This window comes from Mustela nigripes, chromosome 16 (assembly GCF_022355385.1).
Source record: "Mustela nigripes isolate SB6536 chromosome 16, MUSNIG.SB6536, whole genome shotgun sequence".
Classification (NCBI taxonomy): Eukaryota; Metazoa; Chordata; class Mammalia; order Carnivora; family Mustelidae; genus Mustela; species Mustela nigripes.
Genome location: NC_081572.1, coordinates 40,509,111 through 40,528,336, shown reverse-complemented (window position 1 = coordinate 40,528,336; position 19,226 = coordinate 40,509,111). Strand labels below are relative to the sequence as shown.

The 19,226-nt window shown below is 38.0% G+C and overlaps 1 protein-coding gene across 7 annotated transcripts in view; it reads left to right on the top strand.

Annotated features, from left to right (window-relative positions):
• The window catches only part of NF1 (neurofibromin 1), a 252,360-nt gene that overhangs the window by 218,380 nt on the left and 14,754 nt on the right, over nt 1-19,226 (top strand). For 5 of the 7 annotated variants that reach the window (XM_059379758.1, XM_059379756.1, XM_059379754.1 and 2 more), the window contains 16 exons: nt 150-429; nt 1,079-1,293; nt 1,534-1,595; nt 1,740-1,854; nt 2,596-2,697; nt 4,438-4,578; nt 7,245-7,371; nt 9,373-9,504; nt 10,490-10,625; nt 11,881-12,038; nt 14,340-14,462; nt 14,852-14,979; nt 15,172-15,272; nt 15,974-16,116; nt 16,486-16,532; nt 17,802-18,018. In XM_059379758.1, coding sequence (XP_059235741.1) covers nt 150-429; nt 1,079-1,293; nt 1,534-1,595; nt 1,740-1,854; nt 2,596-2,697; nt 4,438-4,578; nt 7,245-7,371; nt 9,373-9,504; nt 10,490-10,625; nt 11,881-12,038; nt 14,340-14,462; nt 14,852-14,979; nt 15,172-15,272; nt 15,974-16,116; nt 16,486-16,532; nt 17,802-18,018 — 2,227 coding nt within the window. The remainder of the gene's footprint in view (nt 1-149; nt 430-1,078; nt 1,294-1,533; nt 1,596-1,739; nt 1,855-2,595; nt 2,698-4,437; nt 4,579-7,244; nt 7,372-9,372; nt 9,505-10,489; nt 10,626-11,880; nt 12,039-14,339; nt 14,463-14,851; nt 14,980-15,171; nt 15,273-15,973; nt 16,117-16,485; nt 16,533-17,801; nt 18,019-19,226) is intronic. The other 2 variants (XM_059379759.1, XM_059379760.1) reach the window with 2 other exon arrangements.

Here is a 19,226-nt window from a genome sequence, read left to right as displayed (position 1 = left end):
GCCTTCTGGACTGTGGCATCCTGTTGTCTGTTTTTATGGCCAGGGGTTGTTTGTATTGTAGCTAATCATTTTAAACTTAAACTGAAATTTTTTGTGTGAGAAAATTCTGTTTTAGCCCCCGTGGTTTTTAAAATCCCGTTTCTTTACAGGTTATTGGAAGGATGTGCAAAATAATTGACAAGACATGCTTATCTCCAACTCCTACTTTAGAACAACATCTTATGTGGGACGATATTGCTATTCTAGCACGCTACATGCTGATGCTGTCCTTCAACAATTCCCTCGATGTGGCAGCGCACCTCCCCTACCTCTTCCACGTTGTTACTTTCTTAGTAGCCACAGGGCCACTCTCCCTTAGAGCTTCCACACATGGCCTGGTCATTAATATCATTCACTCTCTGTGTACTTGTTCACAGCTCCACTTCAGTGGTAAGTGCCTAGAAAGTACTTTGTGTTTTGCAGTCCATATCACCAGGTTGGCATACATTATCTTACTCATTATTATGGTACCTTTAACACTAGCCATTTTATTGAAGCCCGTGATGTTGACATGAAATATTATCCGAAAGAAAAAGAATATGTTAATTCCATTCTATTTCAAGGTATAGCAGAGATTTTCTTTTACGGTTCAGTTATTAGAGTGAGTGAGCCGGGTGTGGGGACAGAGGGAGAGGGGGAGAGAGAGTCCTCAAGCCGACTTCCAGTGGAGCCCGACATGGGGTTCTGTCCCATGACTCTGAGATCATGATCTGAATCGAACACTTAACTGACCGAGCCACCCAGGTGCCCCCTACAGCAAAGATTTTCTATGTGTGTTTGTCCGGTGGGCTCTTGTAGGTACCACAGAAGTTAAAGACGCCACAGCGGTTGATGGTGTTGCGTTACTGGCATGAACTTGTAGATAATGGAGCCAAAGCAGTGAGCATTGAGCAGAATATACTAGAGGGTTGGTGTAGGGAGCGTGGTGATGTAGTTTTGATACGATATACAAATTTTCTAAAAGCAAAGTGAAATTGGGCACTTTAGAATTGAAAAGTTAGTATCTTTAAAGTCTCCTTGTTCCTTTTTTCTTTTACAGAAGAGACCAAGCAAGTGCTAAGACTGAGTTTGACAGAGTTCTCTTTACCCAAGTTTTACCTGCTGTTTGGCATTAGCAAAGTCAAGTCAGCTGCCGTCATTGCCTTCCGCTCCAGTTACCGGGACAGGTCATTCTCTCCTGGTTCCTATGAAAGGGAGACTTTTGCTTTGACCAGCCTGGAAACAGTCACAGAAGCTTTGCTGGAGATCATGGAGGTACATTAGGCAAAATGATAGGAAAGTGAGATCTTTTTTTAAATCCACTAGTACTGTGAAGAAGAAATACTAGTTTATCCTGCTGCTTTATACTTGAAGCTTAAATAAAAACACTCCCATGGAACGTGCTTATTGGTAATATATATGTCATTTATTTAATTACATTATAATGAACCTTATTTAAATGTCTCTAAAAACATTTATGTACATAAAAATATTTAAGACTATCCTTTTTTTAAGGCATGTATGAGAGATATTCCAACTTGCAAGTGGCTGGACCAGTGGACAGAACTAGCTCAGAGGTAGGTTCCAAATAAATTTAAGCTGTAAAAGTTGGTATATTGTTAAAAAGACAAATACTACTGCATAATCAGTATTTTAATTAATTATTTAGCATATATAAACACAAATGTTTTTCATAAAGTCTTCGGATTTTTTACTTGCAGATTTGCCTTCCAATATAACCCATCACTGCAACCAAGAGCTCTTGTTGTCTTTGGCTGTATTAGCAAACGAGTGTCTCATGGGCAGATAAAGCAGATTATCCGTATTCTTAGCAAGGTATATCCCCCTCCCTCTCTCCCAAATATTTGTGGTTCTCAGGTTGTAAAGCATACCTTTGTTTAAGGGACATCTAAATATGAATTTAATAAAGTATCTTGTATATTGCTTGTTAAATCTTTAAACAATGGATTGAATTTTTCTTTATTGTAATTTTTGAAGTGTAAGAGACCTCTAAAGAAGATATCTTAAAATATGCATTGTCTCTTTTGCTAAGAAGGTACTCTCAGTATTTTATCAGTTTTCAAAGCACTTAACTATATGGTTAAACTAGCCTTTAGTTTAAGTAATTTACATAATTTAGTAAAATGATGTAATATGTAATTAATAAGCACAATGTATTGTATTAAAATATAATAAAGAAATTTTTTTAAAGATTGTATTTATTTATTTGACAGAGAGAGACACAAAGAGAAAGGGAACACAAGCAGGGGGAATGGGAGAGGGAGAAGCAGGCTTCCCGCTGAGCAGGGAGCCCGATGTGGGCCTTGATCCCAGGACTCTGGGATCATAACCTGAGCCGAAGGCAGATGCTTAATGACTGAGCCACCCAGGCGCCCAGTACAAAAATATTTTAAAATGAAAACCCAAATGACCTATTTACCAAGAATACCATAGCACTGGAAATAATTCTAGCACTTACAAAATGAGGAATTGTTCTGAATGGATTGTGAGATTCAGTTTAGGAGTTAAAGTTTTATTTCAATGAAAGTAAAATAAAAAATTCTGTTTCCCTAAAAGGCACTTGAGAGTTGCTTAAAAGGACCTGATACTTACAACAGTCAAGTTCTGATAGAAGCTACAGTGATAGCACTAACCAAGTTACAACCACTTCTTAATAAGGTAATTGCTATATAGAAAATGAGTGCATTCATTTTGGGTCTCAGTATTAAATGTTACTATACTTTGTTTCAAAGAATTCAGAAAGTAAATTGGGCTAAGAAGTTGTTAGAAAAAGCTACCGTTAAAGTAGAACTTCCTTGTCTTTAAATTTAGTTGTTTGAAGAATTTACATTAGTGGAAGAGTAAGTATGGAGAGTATGTTCTCAAGATCTTTTAAGTTTTTGTCTCCTCAATGCTAAAGGAAAAATAGGTATATATTCTTAATTCTTTTATCCAGTAAGTATTCGCTGAGCATCTGCTGTGTGCCAAGTACCATGTTAGGTGCTAGAGATGTAGAACCTGAACAAAACTAGGAAGACTCCCTGCCCTCGTGGAGCTTATGTTCTTGGGGTGAGTGTGGGAGTTGGGAAGGGAATAGGGAGTAAACAAAGTAAGTACAATACATAGTATGCTAGTTCATGATCATTACTGTGGAGGAATGTAAAGCTGGGAGAAGTATATATACCTGATCATCCAGAGAGTCTGAGTGGTAAGTGAAGATGATGCTGAAGAGGAATAAAATGATGCAGCCCCTGGTTTTGGATGGCTGAGCTCATCTCACCTTTGTGACCTGGAGCAGGTCATTTAATGTATCTGGACATCATATTTCCACATTGATAAAACGAGTAAACTAGACTAGATGATGGCAGAGTATTATTTTCCAGCTCTGAAGTTGTGTAATTATGTGAATTGAATACAAAGATAGGCCAGATTTGAGGGAGATTACAGAGAAATAAATACCTGTATGTTCCTCGTATTGAGTTATATGTTCTACAGATCTTCTAATTCTAAATTGCACAAAATGGTTCTTTCATCCTCATCTTAGAAGTTAAAATGAGGCTCAAAAGGAATAAGTGACTTGACCAAGGTCACATACCTAATAAGACAGAGCCAGGATTCTCTTCTAAGGCTGTCTTACTCTAAAGTCTATGAATTTTTGCATATACCATGCTGCTAAATGAGGGTTCCCCCAAATACATAACTTTAGTTCAGAACAGCAAGAGATACTGTATTGGTAAGGGTGACAAGAAAGTTAAAAGGGTAGAGTCTAAGCTAAAGTTAAAGATACAGCTGGGCTTTAGTATCAAGAAAGGAGAAAAGCCTTGCATAGCAAACGAACTGCAGGGGATCGTACAGGGATGCTGGGACAATGAAAGGATGGTGGGTAGACCATTCTAGTAGTGTGGAGAAACTGCAGCAGAATAGTGAGACAGAAGATTGTAAAGATTGGATAGAACTAATCTAACATTCAAGATTCTTCAGAAGGGAGTTTGGAAATGTATCTATATGTTTTCAAGCAGATGAGTAGTGTGACAGTAATGTACACAGCAGATCGGAGTAGGGGGAGACTGGAGACGAAAAGAATGCATATTTAAAATAAGGAAGGTTGGCATAGAATAGTGTCATTAGCAATAAGCAAATACAAAAGAGACTATTGGAAGAATTAATGAGACTTGGTGACTGGAGTTTGGAGTCAAAGAACAGGGAGAAATCAAAGGAGAAGCTAAGGTTAGCCGAGCTAACAGTGTTTTTAGTTACACACATGGCATAGTTGAAGAGCTTACCCATATATTTAATTTCTCCAAAAGAGAAAACATGCTTAATTTGGGGAATAATGTGCTCTGTTTTATACTGTGATGTGTTTCGAATGAGACTCTTTGTAGTTCATCTCACTAATCTGGAATGCATGGCCTTTGCCAGGACTCCCCTCTGCACAAAGCCCTCTTTTGGGTCGCTGTGGCTGTGCTACAGCTCGATGAGGTCAACTTGTATTCAGCAGGCACCGCGCTTCTGGAACAAAACCTGCACACCTTAGACAGTCTGCGGATATTCAATGACAAGGTAAGCAAGCTTTGGGTTGGCATTCCTAGAGTCTGCACATTTAGAATTCCTCTCTCTTTTATTGTTGGCCTTTTAAAATCAGAAGAGGTCTGTAGCTTCAATATGCATTTCTGTAATGCAACTTATTGTGAGTATAGTTCCTTAACAGCTCATTAAAAAACTATTTAAACTTTTCTGTGTAAAAATAATGGGAACAGTACTCACCCAATACTGGTAAACAGAATAGGGATAAAAAATACTGAGTAGTAATAGTAGCTACTAGGCTAAGCCCTATGCTGTGTTCTGCCCTACTGTACACTGCACAATCATTATTTGTGATTTCACAACCCAAGGTAAAGGTTAGCATTCTCTATCCTCCATTTCACGTATGAAGAAATAATCTAAAAATAAGCTTATTTTTATTGAATAATGGTTCTTAATGAGGAAGTAGGTTGGCGAGTCCAAAGGAAATGTTTGGGTACTTAATTGTACTGGTTTTTTGTTTTACCTAATCCCACTTTGAAACATACAATTTTTACCCTTCTTAATATTTATCAACCTTGACGACTCAGGTTGGATTTTGGTGTATAGAGTATAGAGAAGGGGACATAACAGTATGAATTGATATTCTTTTTGTCTTTGGAGAAGAATGAATATAGGAGAAAAGAGAGAAATTTTCTTAAAGAGAGATACATGTTTATAACAAGAGATTTACTTGAAGTGAGCTTGATCAAAGCTGTGAGTAGGAAAAAAAACAGAGAACAGGAGCATGGTTTTAAGTGTGAAGATACTTGGGCTAAACACTGTTTGATAAGTCTGCCATTTGTGGTGTAGACTTGAAATAGCTACCTTGAAGTTTATCTGTCAGGCCTCCATTTTACAAAATAGAAAGGAACAAAGAAGTTAAATAACTTGTCCATATTTGTACATCTGATTTGGAACTAGAGGCCCTCTTTCCTAATCCCCATTGCTCTTTTCTGGGGTTGTCTTGGGACAGTGGTAGTCAGAGAGATAGCTAGATATTGTGTATTTGTATGGATATAAAAATATTTGTAAATGAAATGTTTGTCTAGGAGTATCTGTCTTGGTATTTTCATTGTCAGAACAGCCCCATAGCAGGAGCTAATACTTACTTCAGTGCCCCCAGAATACTAGGAATCAGAGTTAATAAAGCCTATTAAAAGTCTCCAGCATGTAAGATGAATAAGGTCTGATGTATAACATGGTGACTGTAGTTGGTAACATTATAGTGTATAATTGAAATTTGCTGAGAGAGTAGAACTTTAAGTTCTGTATTTAATGATTTAATGTTGTCACCAGAAGCAGCGGTGGGGGTAGCTCTAGATATTTGAGGTGATGGATGTGTTCATTACCTTCATGGGGTAGATCGTTCCCCAGCGTATATGTATATCAAATCATAATGTTGTACACATTAAATACCTTAGAATTTTATTTGTCAGTTATTATACTCATTAAAGCTGGAAAAAATTGTACAGATAGCAAGTTAATAGGTAATCATACTTTATATAGTATTTATATAGTATATAAAATACTGCATTTTTATTTAACTATAAACTGGACATCTTTCAAAGCATATATACTCACACATATACATGTGCGTGAACTTGTAATTCTTTCTCACAGCTGCAGAGTATTTTACATCATGCACGAGCCACAATTTTTCAACCATTTGCCCATTGATGAACAATTGACTTATTTCTATCTTTTCTTCTTTTCTGTTTTAAACAGTGCTGTTCTAAACATCTCTCTATATTTACTTTAAATGCTCATATTTTTCTTTCTTTGAGATAGAAATGTAGATAACCTGAGCTCAGGCTCTGAACACCTTCAGTTGTTTGCTTTTAAAAATCTCTGTTCAAGAGTGAATCACTAGGCTTTTTTAAAAAAATGCAAATTCCTGGGCTTTACCCAGAGACCTTAAAGCAGATACTCATCTTTAGTGACTTTAAAGCAGATGTACTTGGAGCCACATTTTAGGAAACACTGTTAAAATCTTAACTATCGTAGGCAAGTTGCATGGCATTTTTAAGTTTCAATATCCTTGTTTTCCTGTACTAGAATGTAAAATCCACCAGGGTGAACAGTTTTTGTCTGTTTAGTTCACTGATGTATGCGCAGAGCCTAGAACCATGCCTGGCACATCAAAAACACATGATAAGTACTGAATAAGTAAAAGAATGAATGAATGAATCTGTAAAATGGAGCTAATATTGACTGCATAGGATTGCTTTAAGGTTTCAATATAGTAACATGTCTAACATTATTGTATACTGCAGGCACTCAATAAATACGAACTCTCTTTGTTTTCTTGAATTTATAGTCATAGTTTACAAAATGCCCATTATAATTCAATGGATGTTCTTACTTAAAACAACAATAATTATAATCTTTAAGAAAGTCACGAAGACATAAATTAATGGTCCTTTATTTTGCATCATAAATCAAAGCTATTTTGTCTTCTGTCATCTTATTACTAATATATGCTTGATTGTCTCACACTTATTTATTTGTGGTATCTTAAATGGTCTATGGTTTTCTGTAGTCCTCTGAAAATAATTTCTCTTCATTTGAAAGGGTTACTTATCATAGCTACGAACATAGTCTTAAACCAGTAAGTAAAGCTCTTGTGTGAACCCCATCAACCATATTCTGATTATCTTTACTAGAGTCCAGAGGAAGTATTTATGGCAATCCGGAATCCTCTGGAATGGCACTGCAAGCAAATGGATCATTTTGTTGGACTCAATTTCAACTCTAACTTCAACTTTGCACTGGTTGGACACCTCTTAAAAGGTAGAGGCCTTGTGTCAGAATATTTTTAGGAAATGATATCAGGAAGCCAGAAGTAACTAAAATTGTTATTTGAAATCAGTTGATATAATTTGGCTCATACGTCTTACTTTTCTTTTCCCCCAGATTATTTGAGAGAGAGAGAGAGAGAGCTCGAGGGAGACAGAGGGTGGGCAGGGAGAGGCAGAGAGAGAGAGAAAGTGAGAATCTCAAGCAGACTCCCCACTGACTGTGGAGCCCAGTGTGGGGCTCAGTCCCACAACCCTGAGTTCATGACCTGAGCTGCAACCAAGAGTCAGACGTACAACCCACTCAGCCACACAGGCGCCACTCGTATATCTTACTTTAAATGCAGATACAGCTGTCTTATTGAGCTATGTTTTACTCTGTATATATTTTAATAGAGCCTAATTGCTGTGTAAATTATCCAATTTCCTTTAAAATGCAACAAAGGAGTTGGTTCTTGAAATAATCCTAAATACTAGATTCTAATAGCTGTATTATTAGATAACACTACGTGTCTTTTTGATTATTTAAAATAAGACAGACTGCAAATCAATAAATGATGTTACTTGAGTAACTTATGTTAGAATATGGTATCTTAGAGATCTGATCACAGATTTTCTTCAACTTGTTTCTAAGGTATTATTGCTCAGTCACATTGTTACATACCATAGCACCTCACCTTTCTTGTACCCCATCCTCATCTCTCCAAATTTTTGATTTGCTGATAGCAGTGGTCTCCTAGTCCTCAGTGCCAGCTCACTCACTGCCTCTACTGGCTTCACTCCCCACTGTTGACTCCACTGTGGGTTAGCTTTGGTTTACTAACGTGGAACAGCCATGGCCAGAGACCATGGCTAACAGGAACAGCACATAGTGGTAAGACAGAGGCAAAGGCAGTGTAAAGTAAGGCTTGGGATGAGCAGCTGGCATGAACCAGTGGTCTTTAGCAGCACTGGCTTTGGCCACAGTTGGAGACTCAAGCTCTAGCTTGTATCTGCAGTTTTGTAAATCAATGAATATGACTCTTAGGCTTGAGGGATCATGAAGGTTCTCCCAGTTTTTACCTGACAGGTGTATGTACACCCACTACTGTCAATGTAAACATTTGATTTCTTTACCTTATGAAATTTCTGGAGAAATAGTAATAGCTTTAATCTCTAAGTGAATAGGGATTGCTCAAAGATACTACACTTAAAATAGGATACCAAAAAGAAAGATTGCATGAGGCTGATAAAGTGCTTGCTGATTCTGTATTTCAAAGAGTACCACATATTTTCAGTGTACAAATTCCCTTCTTTAAAATGGAGTAGCACTGGGGCACCAGGGTGGCTTGGTTGGTTGATCTGCCTTCAGTTCAGGTCTTGATTCCGGGTCCTGGGTCTGAGCCCTGCAACAGGCTCCCTGCTCAATGGGGAGTCTGCTCCTCCCTTTCCCTTTGCCCCTACCCCCCAACTTGTGCTCTAGCTGGCTCTCTCACTCTCAAATGAATAAACTAAAAAAAAAAAAAGAAAATCTTTAAAATGGACTAGCACTAATGATTAAAGGCTGTCCAAAGCCAAGCTTACTCTGACCAAACCTATTCTTTGTTCTGAGAACATATACATCCTATAGCATTAGGTTTTTTCCTTTAATTAGAAAAAAGAATTTTTAAGAGGTAGAACACTGTTTTCAAAAGATATCTTAAGGTGAGCTCAAATATCTACTTTTTTTTTTTTTAAATCTCTGCACTGCTTTAGTGAATGGAATGTCTGAAACAGCATCCATCCTTCCTTATTTTCCTCCCTTTCAGAGAATAGTATTCTCTTCTACACATGTTTGGTACTTAATCTTTAATGTAATTAACTATTCACGTACGTATGTTTCACCTTCCCAAACAGCTGTTCTCAGAAGGCAAGAGTTATCCCTTATGTTTCCTATCCTTGCAGGGTTGCTAGTCAGTAAGAGCTTAAGAAGTAGTTGTGGAAAGTGTGGATTAATGTCTTGTTTTATTTTTTGTAGGGTACAGACATCCTTCACCTGCCATTGTTGCGAGAACAGTCAGAATTTTGCATACACTACTAACTCTGGTTAACAAACATAGAAACTGTGACAAGTTTGAGGTGAACACCCAGAGCGTGGCTTACTTAGCAGGTAAAGATTCAAAATAGACAAAATCAGTCTTACCACATCTCTATCTAAGGACCGCCCAGATGACACAGACACTTGTCGGTCCTTCAGCTGGCTGCTTGGCAGGGTAAAGAGCTCAAAAACCGGTCCTGTGGTGGTGGTTACGATTTTGAAAGCTTTGCCAAAAGATTTTACCTCATAAAAGAATTTGCATTAGAGTCTGAATATGTTCCCTTTGTCATCTTTGGTCCCTTTGGCAGCGTGTGCTTCCCTGTTGTTATAAAATCTAAAAGCTTCAGCCTGGCATCCTGGGCTCTTCAGCAGCTCTCCTAATTCTGCTTTCTTTCCCTAAATGTCATAAGCCCCACTTTTTATTACCCCTCCAGACAGAAGAGCTAGTTTAAGCCCATCTACTTCCCTTTCTGCCTCTTTTGTATGTATTCCTGATGCCATTTGCTTTACCTGGAATGTCTGCCCATCCCCACTATCCCATTAAACCTTCTCATTTTCTCTTACCCAGTCTGTGTTTCCTCACTCAGTGACACTTAGCACCTATGTATGATACAGGTCTTGAATGTAGTTGTTCAGAGGAAAGTGTTGATTCCCAGTTAGCAGACTACAGTTTGTGGCAACTTTTTTTTACCTTGGGCACATCATTTAACATCTCAGAGTATTATTCTTTTTCTGAAAAATGGACCTTATAGTACTTGTCCTGATTACATTCTGTGTTTTTTGAGATCAAATTTACATCATAGCACTTGAGAAATACAAGATTCTTTTAAAATCTCCATATATTTCATGTTTACAAAGTCTTCCAGAACAGACCATGAACGCTTTAAGGTAAGAAAGTCTGTCCTAAGTGGTCTTACCCTTCACACTCTCTAGGGCTCTTTATCTGCATGTCTAATAGGTATTATTCTCTTCAAGAGGTTGTAAGCAATGTATCCTGTTTCAAGTCACACTTGGAATTTTTATTAAATTTCCTAACCTTCCTTCTTTTTCCTTTTAGCCTTACTCACAGTATCTGAGGAGGTTCGAAGTCGCTGTAGCCTAAAACATAGAAAGTCTCTTCTTCTTACTGATATTTCAATGGAGAATGTTCCTATGGATACATATCCCGTCCACCATGGCGACCCTAGCTATAGGTCAGTGGTCTTCTTCTCCCGTGATTATGTACTTATAATCAGGTTTCAGTTTTCCATGCTAGCAGAGGCAAGCAGCAAGAGTAATCCAGAAGGTAATATATAGGGGAAAAGATAATCTAGAAAGAATATATAAATAAAACCCTTTTTATAAATGTATAGTGTTCTCTGTGGATTAGTAGTCAGACAGTTCCTCTAAGCTAATTGTCCTGTTAACATTAGTTCACCTGTTTTAAGCACAAACCAGTTGAGTAATGAAAAGAGATGATCTTGAAATCACTGGGTTGTAAAAAAGGGCCTGGGGAAAACTACCATGGAATGTGGGCAACATCACATACTGAATGACGGGAGGCTGAGCTGTACAGTTCGTGCAGATGCACATGCCCCCGCATTTGTAGTGTGTACTCTTACCACGCTGAAGTTATTTAAGAGTTTTCCAGAGTATAGTTTCAGATGATAAGATAGTCATATTATGTCCACTGCTGTATGTGGTCTTAGGTAGCATATTTTTCATGACAACATGGAGAAATTATATGAAAATGGCACTATTTTGGAGACTTTCTGTATTTTCAATTAAGCAGAAGTATCTGAGTTTGAGGTATAGTGTTAAACATAGGGAAATAATCTTGGATCTGAAAAGCTTATATCATTCAATTTATCACCATCCCACTTTTTGATTAAAAAGCCCTCTACAGTTTCCCACTGAGATTTTAACAAAGTATGCAAAATACCTTTTCCAGGTATACTTAGCTTTCAACAGTCTTATTCTTTGGTCATCCCTTTGATTATATTTCTTTGAGATATGCCCTTCTTGTTATGAAAAGGAAAAAATGAGTTTTGTTGTGTTCCCTTGTCAAAGTATAGTTACTTTTCTTGGTTTTTTAAACCCAAACTATAGTTGCCTGTTTAGACTTGATTTCCCCAATTAAAAAATCAACTAGTACAATTCTGCTGTGCATTGCTGAGCGGCTACCGCATACCAGACATCATGGCAAGAAAGTAGGTGCTAAGGACAAAAGCACTAAAAGAAAAAACAGTGCTCATTTTTAAGAAAATTTTCCGAATAAATGAAAGAAAGAAGGAAGGAAGATATTTCTTAGACATACACTAATAGTTTGTACCCTAAAGCCCTTTAGAGTGCAGTTTTAAATTAAGTGATTGTTGTCACTGGGAAATAGGACAGCCAACTAAGAGGGGCAAACAGTGGTTGTCTTTGTCACCTGTCACTTAATTCTTCTCAATTGTTTAAATCTCTCAGGACACTAAAGGAGAACCAGCCGTGGTCATCTCCCAAAGGTTCTGAAGGGTACCTTGCAGCCACCTATCCAACCGTGGGCCAGACCAGTCCCCGAGCCAGGAAATCCATGAGTTTGGACATGGGGCAGCCTTCTCAGGCCAATACGAAGAAGTTGCTAGGTTAGTTTACCTAAATGATACAGAATTTTTTTATACTTACTCTTCTTAATGGTCAGGTACTTTTACTCTTGGAAAATTATTTGAAGCTGTTCAGAATTATCAAAATTTTCCATTTCGATGTAGCAAAGCTTTTGATGCCAACTATAAGAGTTTAATTGTCAGTTAAGACATATCAGTTAAGACAGAGGAATAAGAATGGGATCTTGAAAGAGTTCTTTTCTCATTCTTAGACTGAATGCTGTGGCTGTCCTTGTTTTGTTCTGCCTTGGCCAGACAGTGGGGAAATGAGAATAGGGGAGACGTTAGCCTCTCACGGGAAAGGAGGCCTTTTGCTGCACGCAGGCGCAGGGCTTTAACAATATGGTTTCTGGAAAGTACTGTCTGAGAGCAGACTACGTCAGTAGGGTATGAAGCTGCAGTAATACTTTCTGCCATCTTTTCTCTTAAAAGACAGTACACATTTTTTTGATTAGTGTGTTTTTCTATTTCTATAGGAAGATATGAGTTTTGAAAGTTAAGATTGCTCAGATATGTCAGCATTTATTTGTCAATAAGGATACCTAAAGTTCTGAGAGACCCTTTCCCTTCATGAAAATTGGAAGTAAATCATGAGAGCGTTCACTGATCCTACCTCACCACAAAGGAAAGGAAAAGGTGCTCTTATGCAACTTGGGCTAAAATTCTCCTTGTTAGAGAAATACTTCGGAATCAGGATCCGTATGTCAGGGACCAACACTGTGAATGGCTCAGTGGGTTTCAGCTATCCGTACAAGCATATTTTTACGTATATTTAGTACTGTGAAAATGTTTCTGTTCACAAGGAAAGCAGTGAGCAATGAAGCGTGAAATAAATAACCTGCCAGTAAGCCATGAAAGAAATGGAAACCTTGAGCATTGATCACTGTTACTAGCCACGCAGGGTCATTACCTTTAGTTTCTGTTTATGCTTTGTCACAAAAAGGTCTTCTAGGAGTTTCCTGGTTACTTTGTGTTTTGTAGTTCTGGATTTTCATGCTAAGGAAGTTGTAAATGAAAAACTAACTTCAGAGAAAATGTTCTGTTGAGTTTGTTCAGCGCATGTGCTGGATGAGTAAATCATGGTCTCTGCCCTGAAGAGCTCATGTTCGCTGGCCAAGACTTCTAATAAGCTGATTACAACAGCATCCATAGGTGCCATTAAAGGAGATGTCTTCTGAGGGGTAACTGAGCATCTGGGGAAAGGAGGAAAAGCTGCAGAGAGGGGGTAACATTGGAACTGGGTCTTGAAAATTCAATACATGCTTGCCTGACAGACGCAGGATAAGGAAGTCGAGCATGAGTGAAGAAAAGTCAAGAAAAGCACCTGTAGGAAACCAGGCTAGCAAAGGATTGGAAGTAGATTGCCGGAGACTTTGTATGCAACGTTCAGAAATTTAGCTGCGTATCCAGCAGGGATCTTTAGGGAAGAAACATTACCAAATTTTGTTTGAAGGCAAGTTTTTCTGGCTCCAGCATGGAGAAATAGGAAAAGATGTTTGGCAAGGGGACCGTGTAAGAGATAAATAGAACATCCAAACCGGAGACGGAGTGGATCCTCCACTAAGGCAGGAGCAGTGGAAGAATGGAGAAGAGAAATCAGGTTTGAGATGATGTGTGTGAAGTGGAGCAGAGGAGATTGAGTGCAAGTCCCAAGAATCCATTTTTGGTACTTTAACTAGAGAAAGGGATTTCACGTAGAGTGGTACACGCTAGAGAGACTCACAGCCAGGCGGAGGTACTACCGTACTACTTGCCATTTTTGAAGCATCTCCCAGTAGATCTATTATTTAGTACTTCGAGGCAGGCAGACATTGTTTTCAGAGACTGATGAATTAAAATCAAACTTTGACCTTGCCTGCGTTTGGCAAGTTTTCATATTGTTAATGACTAATTCTGGCCCTGAGCAGAATTTCTTGAACTGAGGAAAAGCTGTTCAGATGTAGTTGATCTTTGCTCCTGACCAGTGCACACCCCTGTATTTATCCTTAATCATTGCACTTGCTGGCGCGGCCTGGTCTACCTACCATGTAGTGAATGTGATCCCAGTCTAATTTGGACCAGTAAGGCACATCCTGTCCTGAGATGCAAAGCCATGGGGCCAAATTTCGTGACAAGATGGAGAACCAAGGACAGAAACTCTGCCCCAGGGATATATTTGAGCTTTCTTTGGGTCCTTAAGTGAAAACTTAAACACTTGATGTCCAAACATTTTCTTTTTAGTAAAATCCTATTCACAGACACTGTGGTTAATGAACTGCCATATTCTGTAACTTTTGTTTATAGGAACAAGGAAAAGTTTTGATCACTTGATATCAGACACAAAGGCTCCTAAAAGGCAAGAAATGGAATCAGGGATCACAACACCCCCCAAAATGAGGAGAGTAGCAGAAACTGATTATGAAATGGGTGAGAAACAGAGTTAATAATTGATCTAGATCATTGAAAATAAGGTGGGAGAGCCACATTTGCTTTCCAGCCATTTCTTAGAATCTTTAGGATGAAATGTAGACGCATTTGCGCTTTTTCAGAGATAAGCTATACAGTCCTTAAAATGAAAGCTATCCTGAAACCTGTATAAAAAGTAATCATATATATGATATATACAGCATTGTAAACAGCCAGCTAGAACTTTTGTATAGGTGACTATTAATTCTGTATGATGTTTATGTTGCTGTTTTAAGTGCCTACTAAAAAGCTATTGAATTTTAGAAGTATCATTAAAATATGTTAGGTGAAGTGGTATCTAGTATATCTGTTCAGTTAATACAGCTGATTGTCTTCATATCATCCTGCAGAAACTCAGAGGATTTCCTCATCACAACACCCGCATTTACGCAAAGTTTCAGTGTCTGAATCCAATGTTCTCTTGGATGAAGAAGTACTTACTGATCCGAAGATCCAAGCACTTCTTCTTACTGTTCTGGTAAACTTTTTGCCTTTTGCTTGTGGTGCCAGGGAGGGGGTTTGCCCTCAAGTGTTTATTCCAGTCTACTCTTAGGAGGCCCTTAAATGTTAAAAACCTGAAAGGAAGACTGTCTTGTCCTTCTCACCAGAATATGTAACAACACAGCCACAAAATAAAATGTGTTTTGTTGACGTTTTTGCCCTTTGGCAGGCCACGCTGGTAAAATACACCACAGATGAGTTTGATCAGCAAATTCTTTATGAATACTTAGCAGAAGCCAGTGTTGTTTTCCCCAAGGTTTTTCCTGTCGTGTAAGTATTTTCTGGTTTTGTTTAACTTCCATATCTGTCTTGAAGTCGTATGTTTTATCAAAGCTTAGGAGAAGTATCATCCAGTAATGTTCACTGGCTGTGGAGAGGGGAATGTGAGACAGCATGATAGAGATTTTTGTTTAGAGACAGTGGGTTTAGTGGGGGCCTAAGGCTAGTTATGGCCTATTAGGGAAAACATTTTTTTATCTTGTTGATTTTCCTTTTTTTTTAAGATGTTATTTATTTATTTGAGAGAGTGAGAGGGAGCACGAGCAGGGGAAGGGGCAGAGGGAGAAGCTGGCTCCCTGCTGAGCAGGAGGCTCCTTGTAGGGCTTAATCCCAGGACCCTGGGATCAGGACCTGAGCAGAAGGCAGATGCTTAACCAACTGAGCCACCCAGGGGTCCCTCTTAAGTGCTTCATGGTGATGAGCATTATTCATTGTTCATTTCCTCACTTAGGAGCAAACCATTAGACACTCTAGGTACCTGTTTTGGTTTCTTTTTTAGTAGAGCTTTTGTATTTATCCACAGCTGAGTGAAAATAAAAAACCTTCTATATGGAAGATGAATTTAATTCTCTCAAGAGCTGAGATCATATTAGCCTCAGATTATTCAAATATGTTTTCCAGTATATATTTTCCATTTAATTTCCCGTTAAAAAGTTCTTGTGTTTGCTTTTTGTTTGTTTGTTTTTGTTTAGGCACAATTTGTTGGACTCTAAGATCAACACCCTGTTGTCATTGTGCCAAGATCCAAATTTGTTAAATCCAATTCATGGAATCGTGCAGAGTGTGGTGTACCATGAAGAATCCCCACCACAGTACCAAACATCTTACTTACAAAGTAAATCAGTGTCTTGGGAGGAGGGTGGTTGATGAACTTGCTAGTGTGTGCACTGTTAACAGAACGTACTAACTAAAGAATTCTTTATAAGGGATAGACTTGTTGATACTTCTCTCTCCATATGCTATTTTCTACTCTTTCCATTAGACGAATGTTCAGTAAGGAACTGGTTTAAAACTTCTTAAGATTAAAATACAGTTTTATACTGAGTGTGTTTTAAGTGAGCCTTAGTCTACTCTGACATTCATTCTGAAAAAATGTTTTCAATGTGTGTTTAGGTTTTAAATGTCATCAACCGTATAACATAATTTCTATTAAGATTAAAAGACTGTCGTGCTTATTATAAGAATAACATTTGGTTTGTTGCAGGTTTTGGTTTTAATGGCTTGTGGCGGTTTGCGGGACCCTTTTCAAAGGTAAGAAAAATCTGTTTTTTTCTATTGACAAAATGAAAGTTATTATTCTATTAGTGTGCCTGCTTTAAGAGCACACAATATGCTGAAAACCAGAATGATGACTCACGATAAACACATTATTTTTATAAAATGCTTTCTACCACAAGATTCTTTCTAAGAGGCAGCACCTTTAATACATGTATATATCAGTTTTTACAAAAAAAAAATAATAACTCAGTCCAGTTTATGCTTGACTTCTCAGAAGGGTGTGATAAACCTCTGTAAAGTTTTCTGCTCTCGGTCGTTTGTGTGTTTGATGATTGCAGTGCATACACTTAACTTAAGTATCTTATAATTAGGAAGGAGCACGACCTATGGTTAAAATCAACCTCATGACCCAAAACGAATACAGTGTTATATGTCAGTGAAATCTCAGTTTTTTAAAATTACATAATGAAAAAAAATACTCTCATGAAAATATTTTTCCTTCTAGCCTATTGGATTAGATTCATTTTTATCTGAAATATATTCTTACTTGCTCTTGTTCATTTTTTTTCTTTGATTAGCATTAGTTGATATGGTGCTACATAAATGTGTTCTTAATTATTGTCTCTGTGTATGGTCCCTCCAGATGGATTGAGATTCCTTGAAGGCAGGACTTCTGTTTCCCCCCACCCCAGTTCCTAGTGCAGTGTTCTAGATGCAGGGGTGCTAAATCAAGGTGAATTATCTAAATCTTACTCTAGTTTTAAGAATTAGGTATTTAGTTTTTTATTTTGTTCAGTTAGTACTGAATATCTCTTGATATGCAAAGGCTGTCATTTAAAAAATGGGCCTGAATTCCTAGAAATTAAGTATATCTTGCAGGAAGGTTTGTAGTTCGATTGCCAGTAACCCTCTGCCCTACGCAGTGTTCAGTTAGTTGAGTATCTAAACGGCAGCTGGCATGATGAGCCTCTGCTCATTTTCTTGTTTTGGAAAATTGACTAGACATCATAGCTGATGGTTTTATTGTCTCAGGGTTAATTCAGTCTTTGCCTCTGCATGGCTGTCTGTAATCGCAGGGTCATCTGGAAGGTATAGGTGTAAGCTGAAGAGTTCCCAGTCGGAAGTCCCATGGTAGTCTGGCAATCCTACGCCACCCCTTTTTTTTAGTGCTCTCTAGTACACAAGAAGAAAAATAGTACATTAAGCCCAGAACAAAAATTGAGTTAATCTTTTTTGGCTTCAAAGGGGATTTACAGAAAAAAAAAGAATGGAGCTAAAATAATTTCCTATTTTCCATTACAGCAAACACAAATCCCAGACTATGCTGAGCTTATTGTTAAGTTTCTTGATGCCTTGATTGACACGTATTTGCCTGGAATTGATGAAGAAACCAGTGAGGAGTCCCTCCTGACACCCACTTCTCCTTATCCTCCTGCAGTGCAGAGCCAGCTTAGTATTACTGCTAACCTTAACCTTTCTAATTCCATGACCTCACTTGCAACTTCCCAGCATTCCCCAGGTTAGTAAATGTAATCTTTATATAAATTTGAGCAATAATATTAATATACCAACATCAGGAATTCCCTTGTTATCAGGTTATAGTAGATTTTGCTCCTTTTTATCATGAGGTTCATCTTACATTTCTTCTTTACCTTATAGCTGATTTGAATTTTGTTATGCTATAAAGCTTTCTACTTTCAAACAGTTATTCATAAGATAGTGAAATGTTTAGAGTGTTCACATAGTGTTCTAAGGTTGATAAGTTTTTAGAGTTTGGGCAGAAAGAGCAACTTCTAAGCTACCTCACCCTGTAAGTGAAGAGAATGAGAATCCCCTTACTAGATAGACTAGCCTTGCCTCAAGGGCTTCTATGTCTCTGATACAGCATACTGTATCTAAGAAATCCACAAATTATGGTAGTACCCATGTCCCTGTTGCCAGCAACAACACAACCATCCAGAGACCAACCTGAAAATCTAGGAAAATCAACAACCAGAGAAACGTCACCTCAAGAAAATGACATCTTAAAGCACATAAGCATATTCCTTGCCACAGAGTCGCTTTTAGCTCCACACGAGCGAAGTGTGCCAATGCAGTGTGCAGCTAAAAGGTGGATGCACTGAGAAATACTAGCTAACAGCCGGCGCAGGGCTCAGATACACAAGACGGCAGAAATGGCAAACCTGTAGACTTCCAGGCTCATTCGGTGTCAGAGTGAATGGTTTCCTACAACTCTGGTCAACCCTGAGGTGTTACTCAGTGCAGAACTGATGCCATTGTGTGTGATGATGACAGTGGGTAGTGAGGGAAAGCTTCCATTTGGTCATGTTTTCCATTCAGAATGATACCTTTCTAAAATGGTGAAAATTTTCAAAAGGTTTTGTGTTTAATGTTCCATTATCTGAAAATTTTACTTTTGAAGCACCGATGTATATTTACGTACATCATTCTTTTTTTGGGTGTTAGCATGGATTTTCTTTTTAAAATCCTAGTAATAGCCTACAGTGATGTTCAAGACACATAAATAGAGACCCCGATTTATAATCCCAATCTTGCATGAGTAGTTTTGAAGGCCTGAAGAACTTGGCAAATATAATATCCAACTCATATTATAAACCATGGTATTAAAATAACTATCTATTAAAATAATTCATCTATTCAGTTTGGGTCAGCTACAAAGCTTTGGCCAGCAGAGGAAACAAATTGTTTGGTCCAGCATTTATTGAT